At 52.5% G+C, this 17,811-nt stretch overlaps 1 protein-coding gene across 1 annotated transcript in view; it reads left to right on the forward strand.

The window, feature by feature from the left end:
• Positions 1-17,811, forward strand: part of fras1 (Fraser extracellular matrix complex subunit 1) — a 57,607-nt gene that overhangs the window by 28,494 nt on the left and 11,302 nt on the right. Inside the window, exons 20-46 of the mRNA XM_062451056.1 lie at positions 2,377-2,536; positions 2,691-2,866; positions 3,937-4,053; positions 4,213-4,327; positions 4,458-4,595; positions 4,891-4,923; positions 6,605-6,736; positions 6,925-7,047; positions 7,145-7,392; positions 7,467-7,615; positions 8,302-8,464; positions 8,679-8,811; positions 10,217-10,401; positions 10,750-10,903; positions 11,062-11,325; positions 11,781-11,969; positions 12,243-12,362; positions 12,635-12,814; positions 13,667-13,791; positions 13,942-14,082; positions 14,560-14,787; positions 15,163-15,276; positions 15,391-15,541; positions 15,956-16,115; positions 16,436-16,598; positions 16,741-16,987; positions 17,364-17,708. Coding sequence (XP_062307040.1) covers positions 2,377-2,536; positions 2,691-2,866; positions 3,937-4,053; positions 4,213-4,327; positions 4,458-4,595; positions 4,891-4,923; positions 6,605-6,736; positions 6,925-7,047; positions 7,145-7,392; positions 7,467-7,615; positions 8,302-8,464; positions 8,679-8,811; positions 10,217-10,401; positions 10,750-10,903; positions 11,062-11,325; positions 11,781-11,969; positions 12,243-12,362; positions 12,635-12,814; positions 13,667-13,791; positions 13,942-14,082; positions 14,560-14,787; positions 15,163-15,276; positions 15,391-15,541; positions 15,956-16,115; positions 16,436-16,598; positions 16,741-16,987; positions 17,364-17,708 — 4,453 coding nt within the window. The remainder of the gene's footprint in view (positions 1-2,376; positions 2,537-2,690; positions 2,867-3,936; positions 4,054-4,212; positions 4,328-4,457; positions 4,596-4,890; positions 4,924-6,604; positions 6,737-6,924; positions 7,048-7,144; positions 7,393-7,466; positions 7,616-8,301; positions 8,465-8,678; positions 8,812-10,216; positions 10,402-10,749; positions 10,904-11,061; positions 11,326-11,780; positions 11,970-12,242; positions 12,363-12,634; positions 12,815-13,666; positions 13,792-13,941; positions 14,083-14,559; positions 14,788-15,162; positions 15,277-15,390; positions 15,542-15,955; positions 16,116-16,435; positions 16,599-16,740; positions 16,988-17,363; positions 17,709-17,811) is intronic.

The raw sequence follows: 17,811 nt of genomic DNA on the forward strand, positions 1-17,811 counted from the left end.
ACAACCTCAGGTAGACAACCTCAGGTAGACAACCTCAGGTAGAGAACCTCAGGTAGACAACCTCAGGTAGAGAACCTCAGGTAGACAACCTCAGGTAGAGAACCTCAGGTAGACAACCTCAGGTAGAGAACCTCAGGTAGACAACCTCAGGTAGACAACCTCAGGTAGAAAACCTCAGGTAGAGAACCTCAGGTAGAGAACCTCAGGTAGAGAACCTCAGGTAGAGAACCTCAGGTAGAAAACCTCAGGTAGAGAACCTCAGGTAGAGAACCTCAGGTAGAGAACCTCAGGTAGAGAACCTCAGGTAGAAAACCTCAGGTAGAGAACCTCAGGTAGAGAACCTCAGGTAGAGAACCTCAGGTAGAGAACCTCAGGTAGAAAACCTCAGGTAGAGAACCTCAGGTAGAGAACCTCAGGTAGAGAACCTCAGGTAGACAACCTCAGGTAGAGAACCTCAGGTAGAGAACCTCAGGTAGACAACCTCAGGTAGAGAACCTCAGGTAGAGAACCTCAGGTAGACAACCTCAGGTAGAGAACCTCAGGTAGAGAACCTCAGGTAGAGAACCTCAGGTAGAGAACCTCAGGTAGAAAACCTCAGGTAGAGAACCTCAGGTAGAGAACCTCAGGTAGAGAACCTCAGGTAGACAACCTCAGGTAGAAAACCTCAGGTAGAGAACCTCAGGTAGAGAACCTCAGGTAGAGAACCTCAGGTAGAGAACCTCAGGTAGACAACCTCAGGTAGAGAACCTCAGGTAGAGAACCTCAGGTAGAGAACCTCAGGTAGAAAACCTCAGGTAGAGAACCTCAGGTAGAGAACCTCAGGTAGAGAACCTCAGGTAGACAACCTCAGGTAGAGAACCTCAGGTAGAGAACCTCAGGTAGACAACCTCAGGTAGAAAACCTCAGGTAGAAAACCTCAGGTAGAGAACCTCAGGTAGAGAACCTCAGGTAGAGAACCTCAGGTAGAGAACCTCTGGTAGAGAACCTCGCTAGAGAAACTTGATCCAGGTATGACTCCTCCACAGGGAGGCCGTCTCTGCAGGGTCACCTGCTCCTTCAGGTCAGGAGAAGACTGACACGTTCAGCTGCATTCCTCTGGAGCTGCAGCAGAGAGCACCATGATAGACCCTCCTCCCCCCTCCCCTCCCCTCCCCACCAGGTCTCTGCCCCCAGCCGAGGCCTGGGCTGCCAGGCTGCCAGGCCAGAGGGCCCAGAGAGATGGATGGTTGAGCTGGGAGCTGGAAGGAGCAGGGCTGTAATGAGCCCTGAGCTCTTTGTGTTCAGCTCTCTGGCTTGGCAAGAAGCCGCCTTGGCTTTTCATTACAGTATCTTGGTAGGAGGTGTGTGTGTGTGTGTGGTCTTACTGTGTGTTTCAGGGTTGGACTGGCCGTCGGGAGAGTCTGGAGATTTCCGAAACGGCCGTGGCATAATGCAAAAAATATATATATATATCATAATAATACACGGTCATGGGCCGGTCTGCGTTTCTAAGTCCCGGGCCGTTTTTCAGTCCCAGTCCAGACCTGGTGTGTTTAGATTTGTAGTTCCTATATACGCTTCCATCTGGGAACTTCGAGCATTCTTACGTAGTCGAGGAAAACCGTTGAGCTTTCGTTTATTTTATTCATTAGTTTTTGCAGAGTCACTGGGGTTTTTGTTGTATAGCTTCATACCTCAAAGGTGTTGATTTACTGATCCCCCTCAACTTAATACCAGCTCACACACCTCACACACCACACACACACCACACACACCACACACACCACACACACCACACACACCACACACACCTCACACACACCTCACACACACCACACACACCACACACACCTCACACACACCACACACCTCACACACACCACACACACCTCACACACACCACACACACCTCACACACACCACACACACCTCACACACACCACACACACCTCACACACACCACACACACCTCACACACACCACACACACCACACACACCACACACACCTCACACACCTCACACACACCACACACACCTCACCCTCCGCCTGTGCTGGGGAGATGATGAAACAAACTACTTTATTAATATGGACTGCTCAGAACCTCATCTCTCTCTCTGCAAAAGGATTTGGCTCCTAACCCCCCCCCCCCCACCCATCTCTCCCCCTCCCACACCCTCCCACTCAGCTGATACCCCCCCACACACACCCCCACCCCTCTGATGGCTCCATGGTAACAGTGTGAGAAGCGGACCTGAGAGAGAGGCCCACCTCCCTGGTGCTTGTATCTAACACCCGTGTGTTCAGAGTGAGGGAGGGAACAGACCTGCCTTGTTAAGGGACAAAACAAAGGAGTAGGGTTAGTACTGAGTACTGAGTAGTGTGCGGGTGTCCCCAGGACGCGCCCCCTCCTCGGCTGGTGTCGCTGCCCCAGGCGTGGGTGCGTGCGGGGGGCCAGGTGCGTCTGGGCAGCAGGTACCTGCGGGCAGAGAGCCAGGGAGCAGGACAGCAGGACATCCTGTACAGCATCGTGTCTCCCGGCGGCAGCCCCACCTACGGTACCTGGTCTCTGCTCACACTCCTGCATGTTCAGCTGCTGTCTGCCTCGCTTTACGGCTGTTTATCACTTGTTTTGTTTAACGTCTAAATCGTAACATTCTCTTTTCTACTGATTTTTGTATTTTCCGCTGCTTGTTCTGTCTCTTCCCCCAGGTGAGGTGGTGCTGGTGCCTGTCCCCTCTGACGGACCTGTGGAGGGGTGGCAGCCCTCAGCGGAGGACAGCACCTCCACCCCCACCAGCTCCTTCACCCAGCAGGACGTGAACGAGGGCCGGGTGTGGTACCGCCACCACGGCCCCGGGCCCCGCCCAGACACCTTCCTGTTCCAGGTGAGCAGACCAGGGTGTGGGAGTACCGTGGTGCAGAGATGGTAGACACTGGATGTGGTGTGTAGATGATGTGTAGATGGTGTGTATGTGGTCTAGATATGGTGTGTATATAGTGTGTAGATGATGTGTATGTGGTCTAGATATGGTGTGTATATAGTGTCTAGATGGTGTGTATGTGGTTTAGATATGGTGTATAGTGTGTAGATGGTGTGTATGTGTTGTTTTTGTGTGTCTCAGTTTGTCTCTCTTCCTCTTTATCTTTCCTGGTCTCTCACTCATCTCTCACTCATCTCTCCTCTTCATTTCTGGTTTACCTCATCATTTTATCACTATGCCTTTCCTGTGTCCTTCATCCCCTCCTCCCCCTCCTCCCCCTCCTCCCCCTCCTTTCTCATCATGATTCCCTGTCTTTGTGGACCTGTGTTCCTCTAAACCGTTGTTATGAGTCTTCATCAGGAAAATGAGGTCTTATCAGCTGAGTCCATGGTTTGTAACAGGACCAAATTACTCACAAACTGGTATTAAACCTGGATTATCCCAGACAAATTAGAGACAGCGTTCACGCCATGATGAATGGTACGTGTAGCAGGCATCTCTATCCTGGCATCTGGCAGTCCTGGGCAGACAACAACACTGCTGCTAGCGGTTATTAAACACTCCCTCAACGATTTGGCTCTACTGCCGAAAGTGAACACAACTTAATCATGCAGTTCGAAGAGGCTCTGCACTGGGATGTTTAATTGGGTGTTTCTGTAAAAGCAAATATGATCAAGTTCCACAAGATGGGTTTTAGATGATCAAATAAAACTGAAATGATGTTGTGTCAGACGAGGTGTTAGTTAGTTATGGCTCTTCTATTGAGGTGCACGTAAAGCTGGGACCATTAAATGAAGGATTTATGAGTAAAAGTTGCTTCTGAATTAGAGAGGATGAGAGTCTGTTCCAGATGCAGAACTCTCTCTCTCTCCAAATCTTCTTTCTGTCTTGGTCCCCTACCCTGTGTGGTGATGAGGACAGCAGATGTCAGGATGCAGAAGGAGGTGTTGTCAGCTGTTGGTGTTTCTCTGCAGGTGTCCACCGAGGGCTCTCCCGACTCTCTGAGCGACGCCCAGTCCTTCACGGTGAGCGTCCTGGCCCAGACCCCTGGACACCCTCAGCTGGCCCCCAGCTGTGACCTGCAGCTCACGGTGCGTACTGGGACCTTCCCCTTGTGCCAGCTGTCGTGGCTCTATATACTCATGTGCCTGTGTGTGTCTCTTGGCCTGCCTGTGTGTGGATCCCCACACACCTGCTAGTACACATGTATGACTGAATGTTTGGTTTTGTTCCCTCCTCCCCAACCCCAGGCCCTGGAGGACCGTGTGACAGTGATCACTCCAGCAGCTCTGTCCTTCCTGGACACTGACTCTCCTAGTGAGAAGCTGCTCTACAACATTACCAAGCCCCTGACCCCCAGCCACGGTACCCTGCCCTCCTACACACACACACCAAACACACTCACTCACACACACTCACAGCAGGAGAAGAGCAGACAGGGAACATGAGGATGCAGGTGCAGGAGTGGTGGTAACATGATGATGTGTTGGTGCAGGTGTGGTGGAGCACAGAGACAAACCCTACAGAGCCGTGCGATCCTTCAGCCAGGAGGACATCAATCAGGGCAGGATCCAGTACCGCCCTCCCCCAGCCCCCGCACACCTCCAGGAGCTCTACCAGTACTCCTTCATAGGTGAGGACACATGCAAACACACACCAGCAGGGTTTACATTTAGTCATTTAGCAGACGCTCTTAGAGCGACTTACAGTAAGTACAGGGACATTCCCCCCCGAGGCAAGCAGGGTGAAGTGCCTTGCCCAAGAACACAACGTAATTTTGCACGGCCGGGAATCGAACTGGCAACCTTCAGATTACCAGCCCGATTCCCTAACCACTCAGCCACCGCAATCCCTGGGTTCAGGCTGACTGACTCCTATCTGTCACAGCAGAATATAACCTATTATAATGTTTTGTTTCCCAAACACAGGTCTCCCAGAGTCCCTGAATGTCTATTTCACAGGTAGATCTATATTCTCTCCTTGTTGTTCTGGAGAGCAGGAGACAATCACTCCCCCTCTCTCCTCCTCCCTTCATCTTCTTCCTCTATGGTGGCTTTCTCCTTCCCCACTGGGTTTAGAGTCGCCCCTCTCTCCTCCCCCTCTCTCCTCCCCTTTACCAATCCTCCTGACCTGGTGTTCACCCCTCCACTGTCTGCCTGGCGTGTTTATTGGTCTGCAGCAAAGACTGATGGCTTCTCTTTCTCTGGTGGCACTGTGGCGGCAGGCTTTTACTGGCCTCTTACACGTACTGTAGTGAGGGCACACACACACACACACACACACACACCTAGAATTCCACAAGGACTCGCTGGCCATAAAACACACCCGCCCTAAGAAAGGAAGTCAAAAGTGAAAAGAAAGTTCTCAGTGTCTCTTTTTATTCCCCACTCTCTCTTGTGCGCGCGCAGACACACACACACACACACACTTCAGGACAGTTCCACACATTTTGTCAACTTCCACTTCAGGAACAGGATCTTTCCCAGAACAGAACTCATCTTATAAGCCCCTCGTGTGACCTGCAGAACGTTGCTGAATCAGATTTAGTATCTGAGGACTCTAGCAGCAGGTTATGGTTAGCTGCATGTCCATCTTCACACTCTCCTTTCCATTTGACTTGACCACCCCAGCTCACACCACCACACCTCACACCACCCCACCTCACCCCACCTCACACCACCCCACCTCACACCACCCCACCTCACCCCACCTCACACCACCCCAGCTCACACCACCCCACCTCACACCACCTCACACCACCCCACCTCACACCACCCCACCTCACACCACCCCATCTCACACCACCTCACACCACCCCACCTCACACCACCCCACCTCACCCCACCTCACACCACCCCACCTCACACCACCCCACCTCACCCCACCTCACACCACCCCATCTCACACCACCTCACACCACCCCACCTCACACCACCCCACCTCACCCCACCTCACACCACCCCAGCTCACACCACCCCACCTCACACCACCCCACCTCACCCCACCTCACACCACCCCACCTCACACCACCCCACCTCACACCACCCCAGCTCACACCACCCCACCTCACACCACCCCACCTCACACCCCAGCTCACACCACCCCGCCTCACCCCACCTCACACCACCCCACCTCACACCACCCCACCTCACCCCACCTCACACCACCCCATCTCACACCACACCACCTCACACCACCTCACACCACCCCACCTCATGACCACCCCAGCCCTCTGATCCCATCCGCATCAGGTCAGGGGTCAGCTCTGACCCAGACCAGCTCATTATAGATTATACTGTTTCCTTCTTCAGTGTGATGGTGGTTGTTGTAGTGGGGCAGCATTAGCTAACTATGGGCATTGATTTCAATCTTTAATTCTACTCCTGCTGGAAGGAGATTTATAGGGTTTATCATTCATATCATATTTGTGAGTTAACATCAGTAAGTGTGTCAGATCCCCCTACAGTGCTCTTTAAAAACTTCCTCTCCAAGAAGTACATGCTAATTACTGGATATCTGGGTGTGCATGCGTGTGTGAGTGGGGACGTGTGTGTACACCACCGCGTGTATGTGTGTGAATGTGGGTCTGTGTATACAGCTTAATGAGTCTCTTTTCAACCTGTGTGTGTGTGTGTGTATCAGTGTCTGATGGGGACCACACCAGTCCAGAGCTGGACTTCTCCATCCACCTGCTGGCCAATCATCAGCAGCCTCCTGTCTTCCTGATCCTGGACCCCCTGCTGGAGGTTAGCCCTGGGGGCACAGCAGCCCTTGGTGAGCTCTCACACACACACCATGCACCACACACACACACCATGCACCACACACACACACCATGCACCACACACACACACCATACACCACACACACACACCATACACCACACACAAACCTGGAGGCTATCCCTGGGGGCAGAGCCTCTAAATACTCTGTGGTGTGTGTGTGTGTGTGTGTGTGTGCAGGAGGACAGCAGCTGGCTGTATCAGATGCAGATACGTCTCCAGATGAGCTGCAGTTTGAGCTGGCGGAGGCTCCACTCCACGGGACCCTGTTCAACACACACCTGCACACAGAGATGAGGAGTGGTGAGGAACACACACCATACACACAACACACACCCATATGTATACCCATACAGACCCATACACACCCAGCTGGTATGAGCATTGTTTGTGTGTCCAGGCGACACCTTCTCCTTCAGTGACGTGACCCGGGGGGTCCTGCAGTACCGCCATGCCGGCCGCTCCCACGACGACGACACCATCACTGTCTCTGTAAGCGATGGTGTGTCCATGGTGACGGGCGTGGTGCAGGTGCTGGTGCAGGGGGGTGGGGGGGGCGGGCCGAGGAGAGACCCCCACGCCCGACTGAGTCTGGAGGTGGAGGAGAGGAGCAGCACCGTCATCACACACACACACCTGGCCTACACCGTGAGTCTCTCTCACTCACACACATACACACACACTCACCTCACACACAGATACTAGCAGTTGTGTGTGTGCAGGACGACAGCTCGTCGTCTGAGCAGGTCTGGGTGCAGCTGGTGTCGGTGCCCATGTACGGCCTGCTGACCCTCACGGTGAGAGGATCCCCCCAGGAGCTGGCAGAGTCCTCCAGTTTCACCATGCAGGACATCCAGTTGCAACGCATCCGGTACTCCGTCACACACACCAACACACACACCCCAACAAGTATTGATTTAGTTCCAAACTACTTTCTTCACTCAAGTCATTTTATTTTCATTTACATTAACAGTTTGTGTTGAGATGTTAAAATATTCTCTCTTAGTGTTGCAGGGACCTGTACAATCTCATATTAATTAACATTTAGCATAGTTCTTTTCCCATTATTTTGTGGCAGATTTACTGTCATGTATTAGCGTTGCTAATTATCTTAGGCTAAACTTCCCATCTGTGCAATATAGGGCTCCTTTGAGGTGTAAGCCAGCTTGCTAACTGGCAGCATTTCCATAATGAGCCGAGCCTATTAGCTTTGGTGCTATTAGCACGCTAACATTATGAAAAGATCTCTGAGGAAATGTTCACATTACCTATTATTACAGTGACGCTCCCAGCCTTTAGGACTCACCAGACTGTGTCACCAAAATGGGTGTTTTTTTTAAACAGATTTGAAGGAAAATGTATTTATTCATAGCTTTTCACTACATTGTAGAGATCTGAACTGATGCTTTGGGTCAGGAGTGATGTAGCGCAGCACCTCTCCAGTGTGGGCTGTTAAAACAGCAGAGGACTGAAAGCAGAAGAACAGAAACAGGAAGTGAGGGAGGACATGTAGAGAGAGAGGTGAAGCTTCATCCAGGAACCCTCTCCTCCCTCCAGGTACGTCACCTCCTTCGGCACAGGGAACCAGCCAGTCACAGACATCTTCCACTTTGTGGTGTTCGACGCAGACAAAAATCGCCTGGACAACCAGATGTTCACCATCACTATCACGTCCAAGCCCAGCCAGCCACCTGTGGTCACAGTACGCAGTGGCATGAAGGTATGCAGCAGATACACACACACACACACAGATACACACACAGAGATACACACACACAGATGCACACACTACGTATATAGATGCTGATGCTAACTAGCCTCTAGTCTCACTAACCAGAGCTGATGCAAACTAGCCACTATCTGATGTTGATGGTCAGTCAGATGCACACAGTTGCCCTACATTTGATGTCTGCTCTGTGGTTGATTGCTTCTAGGTCCAGGAAGGGGGGAGGGTTCAGCTGTCCACCAATCACATCCTGGTGTCCGATGTGGACACACCCAGGAGTGAGCTGCTGGTGTGGATGGTCAGTCCTCCCAAGTACGGCCACATCGAGACCACACACACAGGTCAGCACTGCTGGGGGCACCTGTGCTGTATCAGACGTGTCTTGTGTGTGGTGGGAACTCTCCTGCAGACAGCTTCTGTGTTACCATGGGGCTGTCTTCCCTCCATGTGTCTGGGAGAACTCTCCTCTCCTGTCTGCTGGGGCATTGATCCAGAGTCGGGACCCGGGGGGCAGGCGTTGGTATTCAGGAGGCTAGGCAGACTGATTGAGACTCATTCATATGGTTTGGCCCCCAAGGGCCACAGAGTCTGGGGATGGCTGGGCCAGTGTGGAGATACATGCTGTCTCACACACACAACTGTTTAGTTTTGATTTACTGTTTTCCTTTTCTATTCATGAATCGAGGGTGCACCCGACACAAACACTGTACCTACGTGTATTTTCACACACACACACACACACACATACACACACACACACTATGCTACTCATGCATAGGGTAACATTAAGTAGCACCAGAGAGAATCTGTGGCTGGTGGATGAGTGTCTGGTAGGAGTCCTGCCCAGCAGAGTGTCTGGTGAGCAGGCTGACATGTTGCACTGCGGTGTCATCACCCTGACAGGCCTTCAGCTGGGGCGGATGACAGCAGCAGAGATGCTAACTCAGTGATGAGAGCTCAGAACTGTCTGGATCGTCTCTGAATGATATCTACAGTCTTCCAGGAGCCTTTCAATCAAGGCATCTGCTATATAAAATACAAATTACACACCCAGTTTACCCATCACCTCCACTAGCATCACCTCCACCAGCCTCACCTCCACCAGCCTCACCTCCACCAGCCTCACCTCCACTAGCATCACCTCCACCAGCCTCACCTCCACCAGCCTCACCTCCACTAGCATCACCTCCACCAGCCTCACCTCCACCAGCCTCACCTCCACTAGCATCACCTCCACCAGCCTCACCTCCACCAGCCTCACCTCCACTAGCATCACCTCCACCAGCCTCACCTCCACCAGCCTCACCTCCACCAGCCTCACCTCCACCAGTCTCACTTCCACCAGCCTCACCTCCACTAGCCTCACCTCCACCAGCCTCACCTCCACTAGCATCACCTCCACCAGCCTCACCTCCACCAGCCTCACCTCCACTAGCATCACCTCCACCAGCCTCACCTCCACCAGCCTCACCTCCACCAGCCTCACCTCCACCAGCATCACCTCCACCAGCCTCACCTCCACCAGCCTCACCTCCACTAGCATCACCTCCACCAGCCTCACCTCCACCAGCATCACCTCCACCAGCATCACCTCCACCAGCCTCACCTCCACCAGCCTCACCTCCACTAGCATCACCTCCACCAGCCTCACCTCCACCAGCCTCACCTCCACCAGCCTCACCTCCACCAGCCTCACCTCCACCAGCCTCACCTCCACCAGCCTCACGTGCTTGGTTTCTCTCCCAGGGGGCTCTCAGGGTGGAGCACGCGTCATCACCCCGGAGGGCCCGTTCTCGGTGGAGGAGCTGATGTCAGACTCCATCTTCTACGTCCAGGACGCCCAGCGGAGCGCCCGCCAGGACTCAGTCAAATTCTACATCAGCGACGGCTCCAGCCAGACCGAGGCCTTCAGCATCCTGATGGACATTCAGGTCTGTGAGCACGTCAGCAGGTCTGCTAGATGGAACCACATCTCTTCACCGGATGTAACCTCATGGCTTGAATGTAGAGTACTATCAATAATAGGTATTATCGTACAAGTCTGTCAATGTTAAATGCTCCAAACTCCAATTTGATTTAGATTTCTATAGTGAAGAAATATAACTTCAGACTTCCCCGGCTGATTGAAGTGATTGATCACTTGGTGGTTGTTATGGTTACGGGTTGGTGTGAAAGCAAACCAATCCCACCCCCAGAAACCCATCATTTAGCTTTGCTCAGACCTGGAGATGAATTGATGACCTTACAAAGATGTGTGTGTGTGTGTGTGTGTGCTCCAGAGCCAGGAGGACAGGCAGCCTGTGGTGTCTGTGAGCAGTGTTCATGTAGAGGAGAACTCCGGGGTGGTCATCACCAACTCCTCCTTCCACGTCCTGGACCAGGACACTCCTGACAACGAGATCGTCATCACCATCACCAAGAAACCCTCCTATGGTACTGGAACACACATACACGGACACCCCTATTTTCTAATATCAAGTGAAGTATATTGTGAAGTATATTGATAGCAAATCAATATTTACATAAAGTGAAAGTGTGTGTGTCTGTACGCTGCACACACACACAGCTGCTCAGCCTGTCGTCCTCCCCAGGGAAGCTGCGGCGGCGGCAGTTCTACTCCCAGCCCCTGCTGGCAGGCCGCGTGCTGCCCCAGGGGGCCTCCTTCTCCTACCAGGACGTACTGGACCACCTGCTGGTGTACACGCCCGACACCGCCAGTGGGGGCAGTGACCAGCTGGGCTTCTCCTTGACCGATGGGGTCCACACCGAGACAGGGACCCTGGAGTTCACCATGGACCTGACGAGGAGCGAGGGACCACGCATGACCATTAACCGCGGCCTGCAGCTGGCCTCAGGTACGGAGGTGTCAGACACACAGGACAGGACATGTCTGTTAGGACATGTTACTCTCCTGTCTCTGTAGCAACTTTAACTTTGATAGGTGGAAACAATTTCAACAATCTGTTTCTCATGATGTCGAATAGCAAGTAAAATCTGGCAATCCCGTAACAATGCACTGAGCTGTGCTGGAGTGGGCACCATCACTGAGCTGTGCTGGTGTGGGCACCATCACTGAGCTGCGGTGTGGGCATCATCACTGAGCTGTGCTGGTGTGGGCATCATCACTGAGCTGTGCTGGTGTGGGCATCATCACTGAGCTGTGCTGGTGTGGGCATCATCACTGAGCTGTGCTGGTGTGGGCACCATCACTGAGCTGTGCTGGTGTGGGCATCATCACTGAGCTGTGCTGGTGTGGGCATCATCACTGAGCTGTGCTGGTGTGGGCACCATCACTTCGGTGTGTTCCCAGGCTCGTCCTCCAAGATCACTGAGCAGAACCTGAGGGGGACGGACGTGGACTCAGACAGCCTGAAGCTGTCGTACGTTCTGACGCAGGACCCGTCCGCTGGACGTCTGGTACTGGGGCGGAGTGGCCGCCAGGAGCCCATCTCCACCAGCAGAACCCTGCGCAGCTTCACCCAGCAGGACATCAACAAAGGTTCCCCTCGCTCCCCTCCCCATGCTCTCTCTGGCGCTTGCATCAAATCAAATCTTATTTGTAGAGGCCTTTTTACAAGAGTGTCAGAGGGCTTCACCTACGCCCATAGAACTGCAGCTAAACCAACCTAAACTCTCAAGGTTTTTCATGATCCCGTTCTGCAGTTAGATATTACTGTCTGAGGGATGGTATGTTGTGCTACACAGACAGTGCCAGATGTGATGTAGCTCTGAGGAGGTGAGCTAGCAGTGTGTGTGTGTGTGTGTCCTGCAGGCCTGCTGGAGTACAGACATGAGAAGGGTGAGCCAGGAGGAAGTGTCTCCTTCAGGTTTGACCTGGTGGACCCAGACGGCAACAAGCTGCTCGACCAGTCTTTCATCATCAGTGTGCTTGGTACGCCTCTGTCGTCTCCTGGAGGAGGAACACCCCCCCCTGTCTCATCTTTCTCCTTTTTGATCTATTTTCTTTATCAGATTCTATCTCTGTAACTCTTGTGCTGCGCTGCCTCTAGGTGGATCCAACTTTCATTCTCGCTCCTTCTCTCGTGCTTCTTTATTTTCTCCTCTCTTTCACTCTCTGTCCATCGGTGTCTTTGTAACACAAAGTTTCCCTTCCTGTTTCCCTTCTTTATTTTCACGTCTCTTACCAAGCCTCTCTCCCCCCAGAGGACCGTCTCCCCCCCTCGGTGCTGGTGAACAAGGGTCTGGTCCTGGAGGAGAACTCTGTGAAGAAGCTGACCACACAGCAGCTGTCGTCCAGCGACCAGGACAGTGAGCCCAGCGAGCTGCTGTACCGCGTCACCCAGCAGCCAGCTCTGGGACGCCTGGAGCATGTTGGGAACCCAGGTGACTGACCGTGTGTGTGTGGGGGGGGTATCTGTGTTTGAAATGGAATCACACAAGTGATGCTGTTAAATGTGTGGTGTTGGAGTGAGCTGCCTTGACAGGCCAGAGAGTTCAAGTCTCTGAGTCATTCATGCATTCTAATGATGCCTTCTCTTGATACCCTTCTGTTAAAGAAAGGCTTCATGCCTGAAATATGCAGGAACATTGCTGTGTATTAGCATTACATACATTTACATATCATTCAGTATCTCTTCCAGCCTGAGCTGTGTGTCTATAATCCTCACAGCTCCTCTCAGCCTGCCCCCTGCTGGCTGGGGTGGAGAGGCACAGCTCCAACACGGCTGAATGAATAAAACATGGAAAATGTAATGGATGAAGTTAGCTAAATCAAATATTTGTTGACTAGTTGATGCTGCGTGCTTCTAGGAGACATTTACATTTACATGTAGTCATTTACATTTAGTCATTTAGCAGATGCTCTTATCCAGAGCGACTTACAGTAAGTACAGGGACATTCCCCCCGAAGCAAGTAGGGTGAAGTGCCTTGCCCAAGGACACAACGTCATTTGGCACGGCTGGGAATCGAACTGGCAACCTTCAGATTACTAGCCCGACTCCCTCACCGCTCAGCCATCTGAATCCCGTGGAATGTCTTTGTTTGTATGAATTATGTCTAGTTTGTTTAGACTAAATGTGTGAATGTATTTACTGTGGATGTATCTTCATGTAATACAGCTAACCTAACCTACAATTCAAACTCCCCCACACACTCCCCCACTCACTCACACACACACACTCACTCACACACCCACACACACTCACACACACACACACACACACACACACACCCAGGAACTGGCATCAGCAGTTTCACGCAGGCTGACCTGGCGTCTCGAGGGGTCCAGTACGTTCACACCAGTGAAGAGGAGAAGCACGCCGATGAGTTCTCCTTCACCGTGTCGGACGGAGTCAACGAGGTACCTAACCTTAACCCTATACCACACCTAACCCTAATAACCTTAACTCTATTAACCCTAACCCTATACTAACCCTAACCTGTAGCTATACTGGATCCCTGATACCGTGATGTTACTAGATGAGTCGTGACAGTGTCTTCTGGTGCTCAGGTGTCCCAGACGTTCTCCATCACGCTGCGTCCGGTGGACGACTCCCTGCCACTGCTGCACATCCCGGGGATGAGGGTGCAGGAGGGCGTGAGGAAGACCATCACAGAGTTTGAGCTGAAGGCCACAGACGCAGACACAGAGGTGAGGGAGGCGGTCACACATACTACACACTAGGACAGACACACATACTACACACTAGGACAGACACACATACTACACACTAGGACAGACACACATACTACACACTAGTCTGCCTCCTGTGTAATCATGTCAATCATGTTTGTGGTGTACTTACCATTAAAGTGCAGCACAGTACTAACCCTAACCCTAGGGCAGTTTTCTTTTGGCTCTTGTATTCAATATTTAATCAGTGTAGCTACTTGAGCTGATGCTAGATACATAAAAGACAAGGTTCCACACTTAGAAATCCTCAGAAGACATTTTTTATGTTATCTCACAGAACCTTTGAGCGCCCTTCATTTTCCAAAATAAAATCACAACTGTTTACCTCATCTTCAGTCTCGTCTGAATCACTTTCTTCCCTGTTTTGAACTCTTTCACTCAAATGTGTTTTTACTCAGTATCTCTCCTCCTCCTCCTCCTCTTCCCCCTCTCCAGGAGGACTCTATCATCTTCATGGTGGTCCAGGCCCCGCGCCACGGCACCATCGAGCGGACCAGCAGCGGGCAGCACTACAGGCAGACCAGCAGCTTCTCCATGGAGGACGTGTACCAGAACCGCGTCAGCTACAACCACGACGGCAGCAACTCCCTCAAGGACCACTTCAGCTTCACTGTGGCCGACGGCACCAACGACTTCTTCATGGTGGAGGAGGATGGGAAGGAGGTGACCTGTGTGTGTGTGGGTGTGTGTGTAGGTGTGTGTCTGTGTAGGTGTGTGTGGGTGTGTGTGTGTAGGGGTGTGTGTGGGGGTGTATAGGTGTGTGGGTCTGTGTGTCTGTGTGGGTGTGTGTAGGTGTGTGTACGCCTCTTTCCTGTTTCTTTTGCTGTTTTATACTTCTGTTTGAAATTAGAATTTGACAGCACATCTGTGAGTTCCTCAGTAGACTGTAACTTTTGTTGACAACATTTTCTCTTTAGAAAATACAGCAAAGATTGGGTTTTGAACATAGTGAAAAAACGTAAATTGTTTGTTTGCAGATTGGGAAATTTACTTTCCCAATGGTGTCTAACCCTAACCCTGTGTAATGTCCTTCTGTAGGTCATGACAGCTGCTCCTCAGAAGTTTAAGATTGAGATTCTTCCCGTTGACGATGGCACCCCTCGTATCGTTACCAACCTGGGCCTGCAGTGGCTGGAGTACATGGACAACAAGGTGACTGGTTGGAAAATCATGAAATATTAACAATGTTCACATTACAGAATGCTATTTTCTTTATTTTGTTGCTTTTTTCAGTAATGTATGTGTTTGTGTGTGTGTACTGTGCAGGCCACCAATCTGATCTCCAAGAAGGAGCTGCTGACCATGGACCCAGACACGGAGGATGGCCAGCTGGTGTACCAGGTCACCACCGAGCCCAAACATGGCTTCCTGGAGAGCAAGCTCAAACCTGGCGCCCCCATCTCCACCTTCACTCAAGGTACCCAACACTTGGTACCCAACACTGGTTACCAAACACTAGTGGGACTGGAAGGAAAAGCAGTTAGAGCAGCTTATCTCCCCACACCTGCCGTCTCAACTACATTCATACGACAAACCCTGAATCCCCCTAAAACCCCCTGAATCCCCCTGAGTCCCCCTGAGTCCCCCTGAATCCCCCTGAATCCCCCTGAGTCCCCCTGAGTCCCCCTGAGTCCCCCTGAATCCTCCTGAATCCCCCTGAATCCCCCTGAGTCCCCCTGAGTCCCCCTGAGTCCCCCTGAGTCCCCCTGAGTCCCCCTGAATCCCCCTGAGTCCCCCTGAATCCCCCTGAGTCCCCCTGAGTCCCCCTGAGTCCCCCTGAATCCCCCTGAATCCTCAAGGTTGTTGTTCTAACGTGTCCCTCGTCTCCCAGCCGACATCAACCTGGGCCTGGTGCGCTACGTGCTGCGTCAGCAGGGCTCCCAGGAGACCATGGACCTGTTCAGGTTCCTGGTGAAGGACAGCAAGCCCAACGTGGTCCAAGACAACGTGTTTCACATCCAGTGGTCCCTCATCAGCTTCCAGCACAAGAGGTGAGACGTCACCACGCCTCACGTGTTCCAGCTGTGTCTGCACACGTTACATACATGTGTCTGCACACGTTACATACATGTGTCTGCACACGTTACATACATGTGTCTGCACACGTTACATACATGTTTGGGTACTAGAGGCTATGTGATTAATGTATCAAAGGTTAGCTTCATATACATTAAAATACCCAGAAATAAAAACAAATGTCAACTGAAGTTGAGCGTTGTATTAACAATTAACACAATTGTATGAATTCAGTCTCAGTAAACATCCGTGTTGTCTAGACGTGAGTGACATGCTGTGCTCCTGTGTGTCTCAGCTACAACGTGAGTGAGAAGGCCGGCACGGTGGCGGTGACGGTGAAGCGGACAGGGAACCTGAACCAGTACGCCATCGTGCTGTGCCGTACGGAGCAGGGCAGCGCCACCACAGGCCTGGGAGCCCGGCCCGGACAGCTGGACTACGTAGAGTATGCTGGGCAGGTACGCCTCCGCTACACACACCAGCTCTGAACTACACACACCAGCTCTGAACTACACACACCAGCTCTGAACTACACACACCAGCCTGAACGCTCTAGTTATAAAGACTGTTTCAGCCTCATTCCTCTGCCTGCACCCGCAGGTGCAGTTTGATGAGCGTGAGGACACCAAGGTGTGCACCATCATCATCAATGACGACCAGGTGTTCGAGGGCGTGGAGAGCTTCCAGGTGGAGCTGAGCTTGCCTGCGTACGCACTGCTGGGTCAGGTGACGCGTGCCAGCGTCCTCATCAACGACACAGAGGACGAGCCCACGCTGCAGTTCCACAAGAAGACCTTCCACGCCAACGAGAGCTCTGGCTTCATCCACGTCCCTGTGGAGAGGACAGGTCAGGGGTCACAACCTTCCCCTTCTAGCAGGACAGTGTTCCCCTTCTAGCAGGACAGTGTTCCCCTTCTAGCAGGACAGTGTTCCCCTTCTAGCAGGACAGTGTTCCCCTTCTAGCAGGACAGTGTTCCCCTTCTAGCAGGACAGTGTTCCCCTTCTAGCAGGACAGTGTTCCCCTTCTAGCAGGACAGTGTTCCCCTTCTAGCAGGACAGTGTTCCCCTTCTAGCAGGACAGTGTTCCCCTTCTAGCAGGACAGTGTTCCCCTTCTAGCAGGACAGTGTTCCCCTTCTAGCAGGACAGTGTTCCCCTTCTAGCAGGAGGGGGGGGGCATTAGTGCGTTTTACACACTAATGCCCCCCCCCCCCCCCTTCCCCAGGTGACACGTCCAGCACGGTGTCGGCTCTGTGCTACACGGTGGGTCAGTCTGCCCAGGGCAGCAGCCTGCAGGGCCTGGAGTCTGGCTCCGACTTCCAGACCCGCGGCATGACCCGGGACAGCCGCCTCATCTTCGGCCCCGGCATCAGCATGTCCACCTGCGACGTGCGGCTGGTGGACGACAGCGAGTACGAGCTCTCAGAGGAGTTTGAGCTCGTGCTGGCAGACGCCTCCGACAACACCCGCATGGGCGACATCACCGTGGCCACGGTGGTCATCGACGGGCCCAACGACGCCTCCACCGTCTCCCTCGGCAACGCCACATTCACGTTCAGCGAGGATGCCGGTAAGAGCTGGGAGGAGGAGGAGGATTTTAAAGGATGTCATTTTAGATCCTTTATGGGACCCATTTTGTCTTGTCAAACCTCTTTCAGTGTCAGTCACTGTGC

The sequence above is a fragment of the Osmerus eperlanus genome, chromosome 25 (genome assembly GCF_963692335.1).
Source record: "Osmerus eperlanus chromosome 25, fOsmEpe2.1, whole genome shotgun sequence".
In the NCBI taxonomy this organism is placed as follows: Eukaryota; Metazoa; Chordata; class Actinopteri; order Osmeriformes; family Osmeridae; genus Osmerus; species Osmerus eperlanus.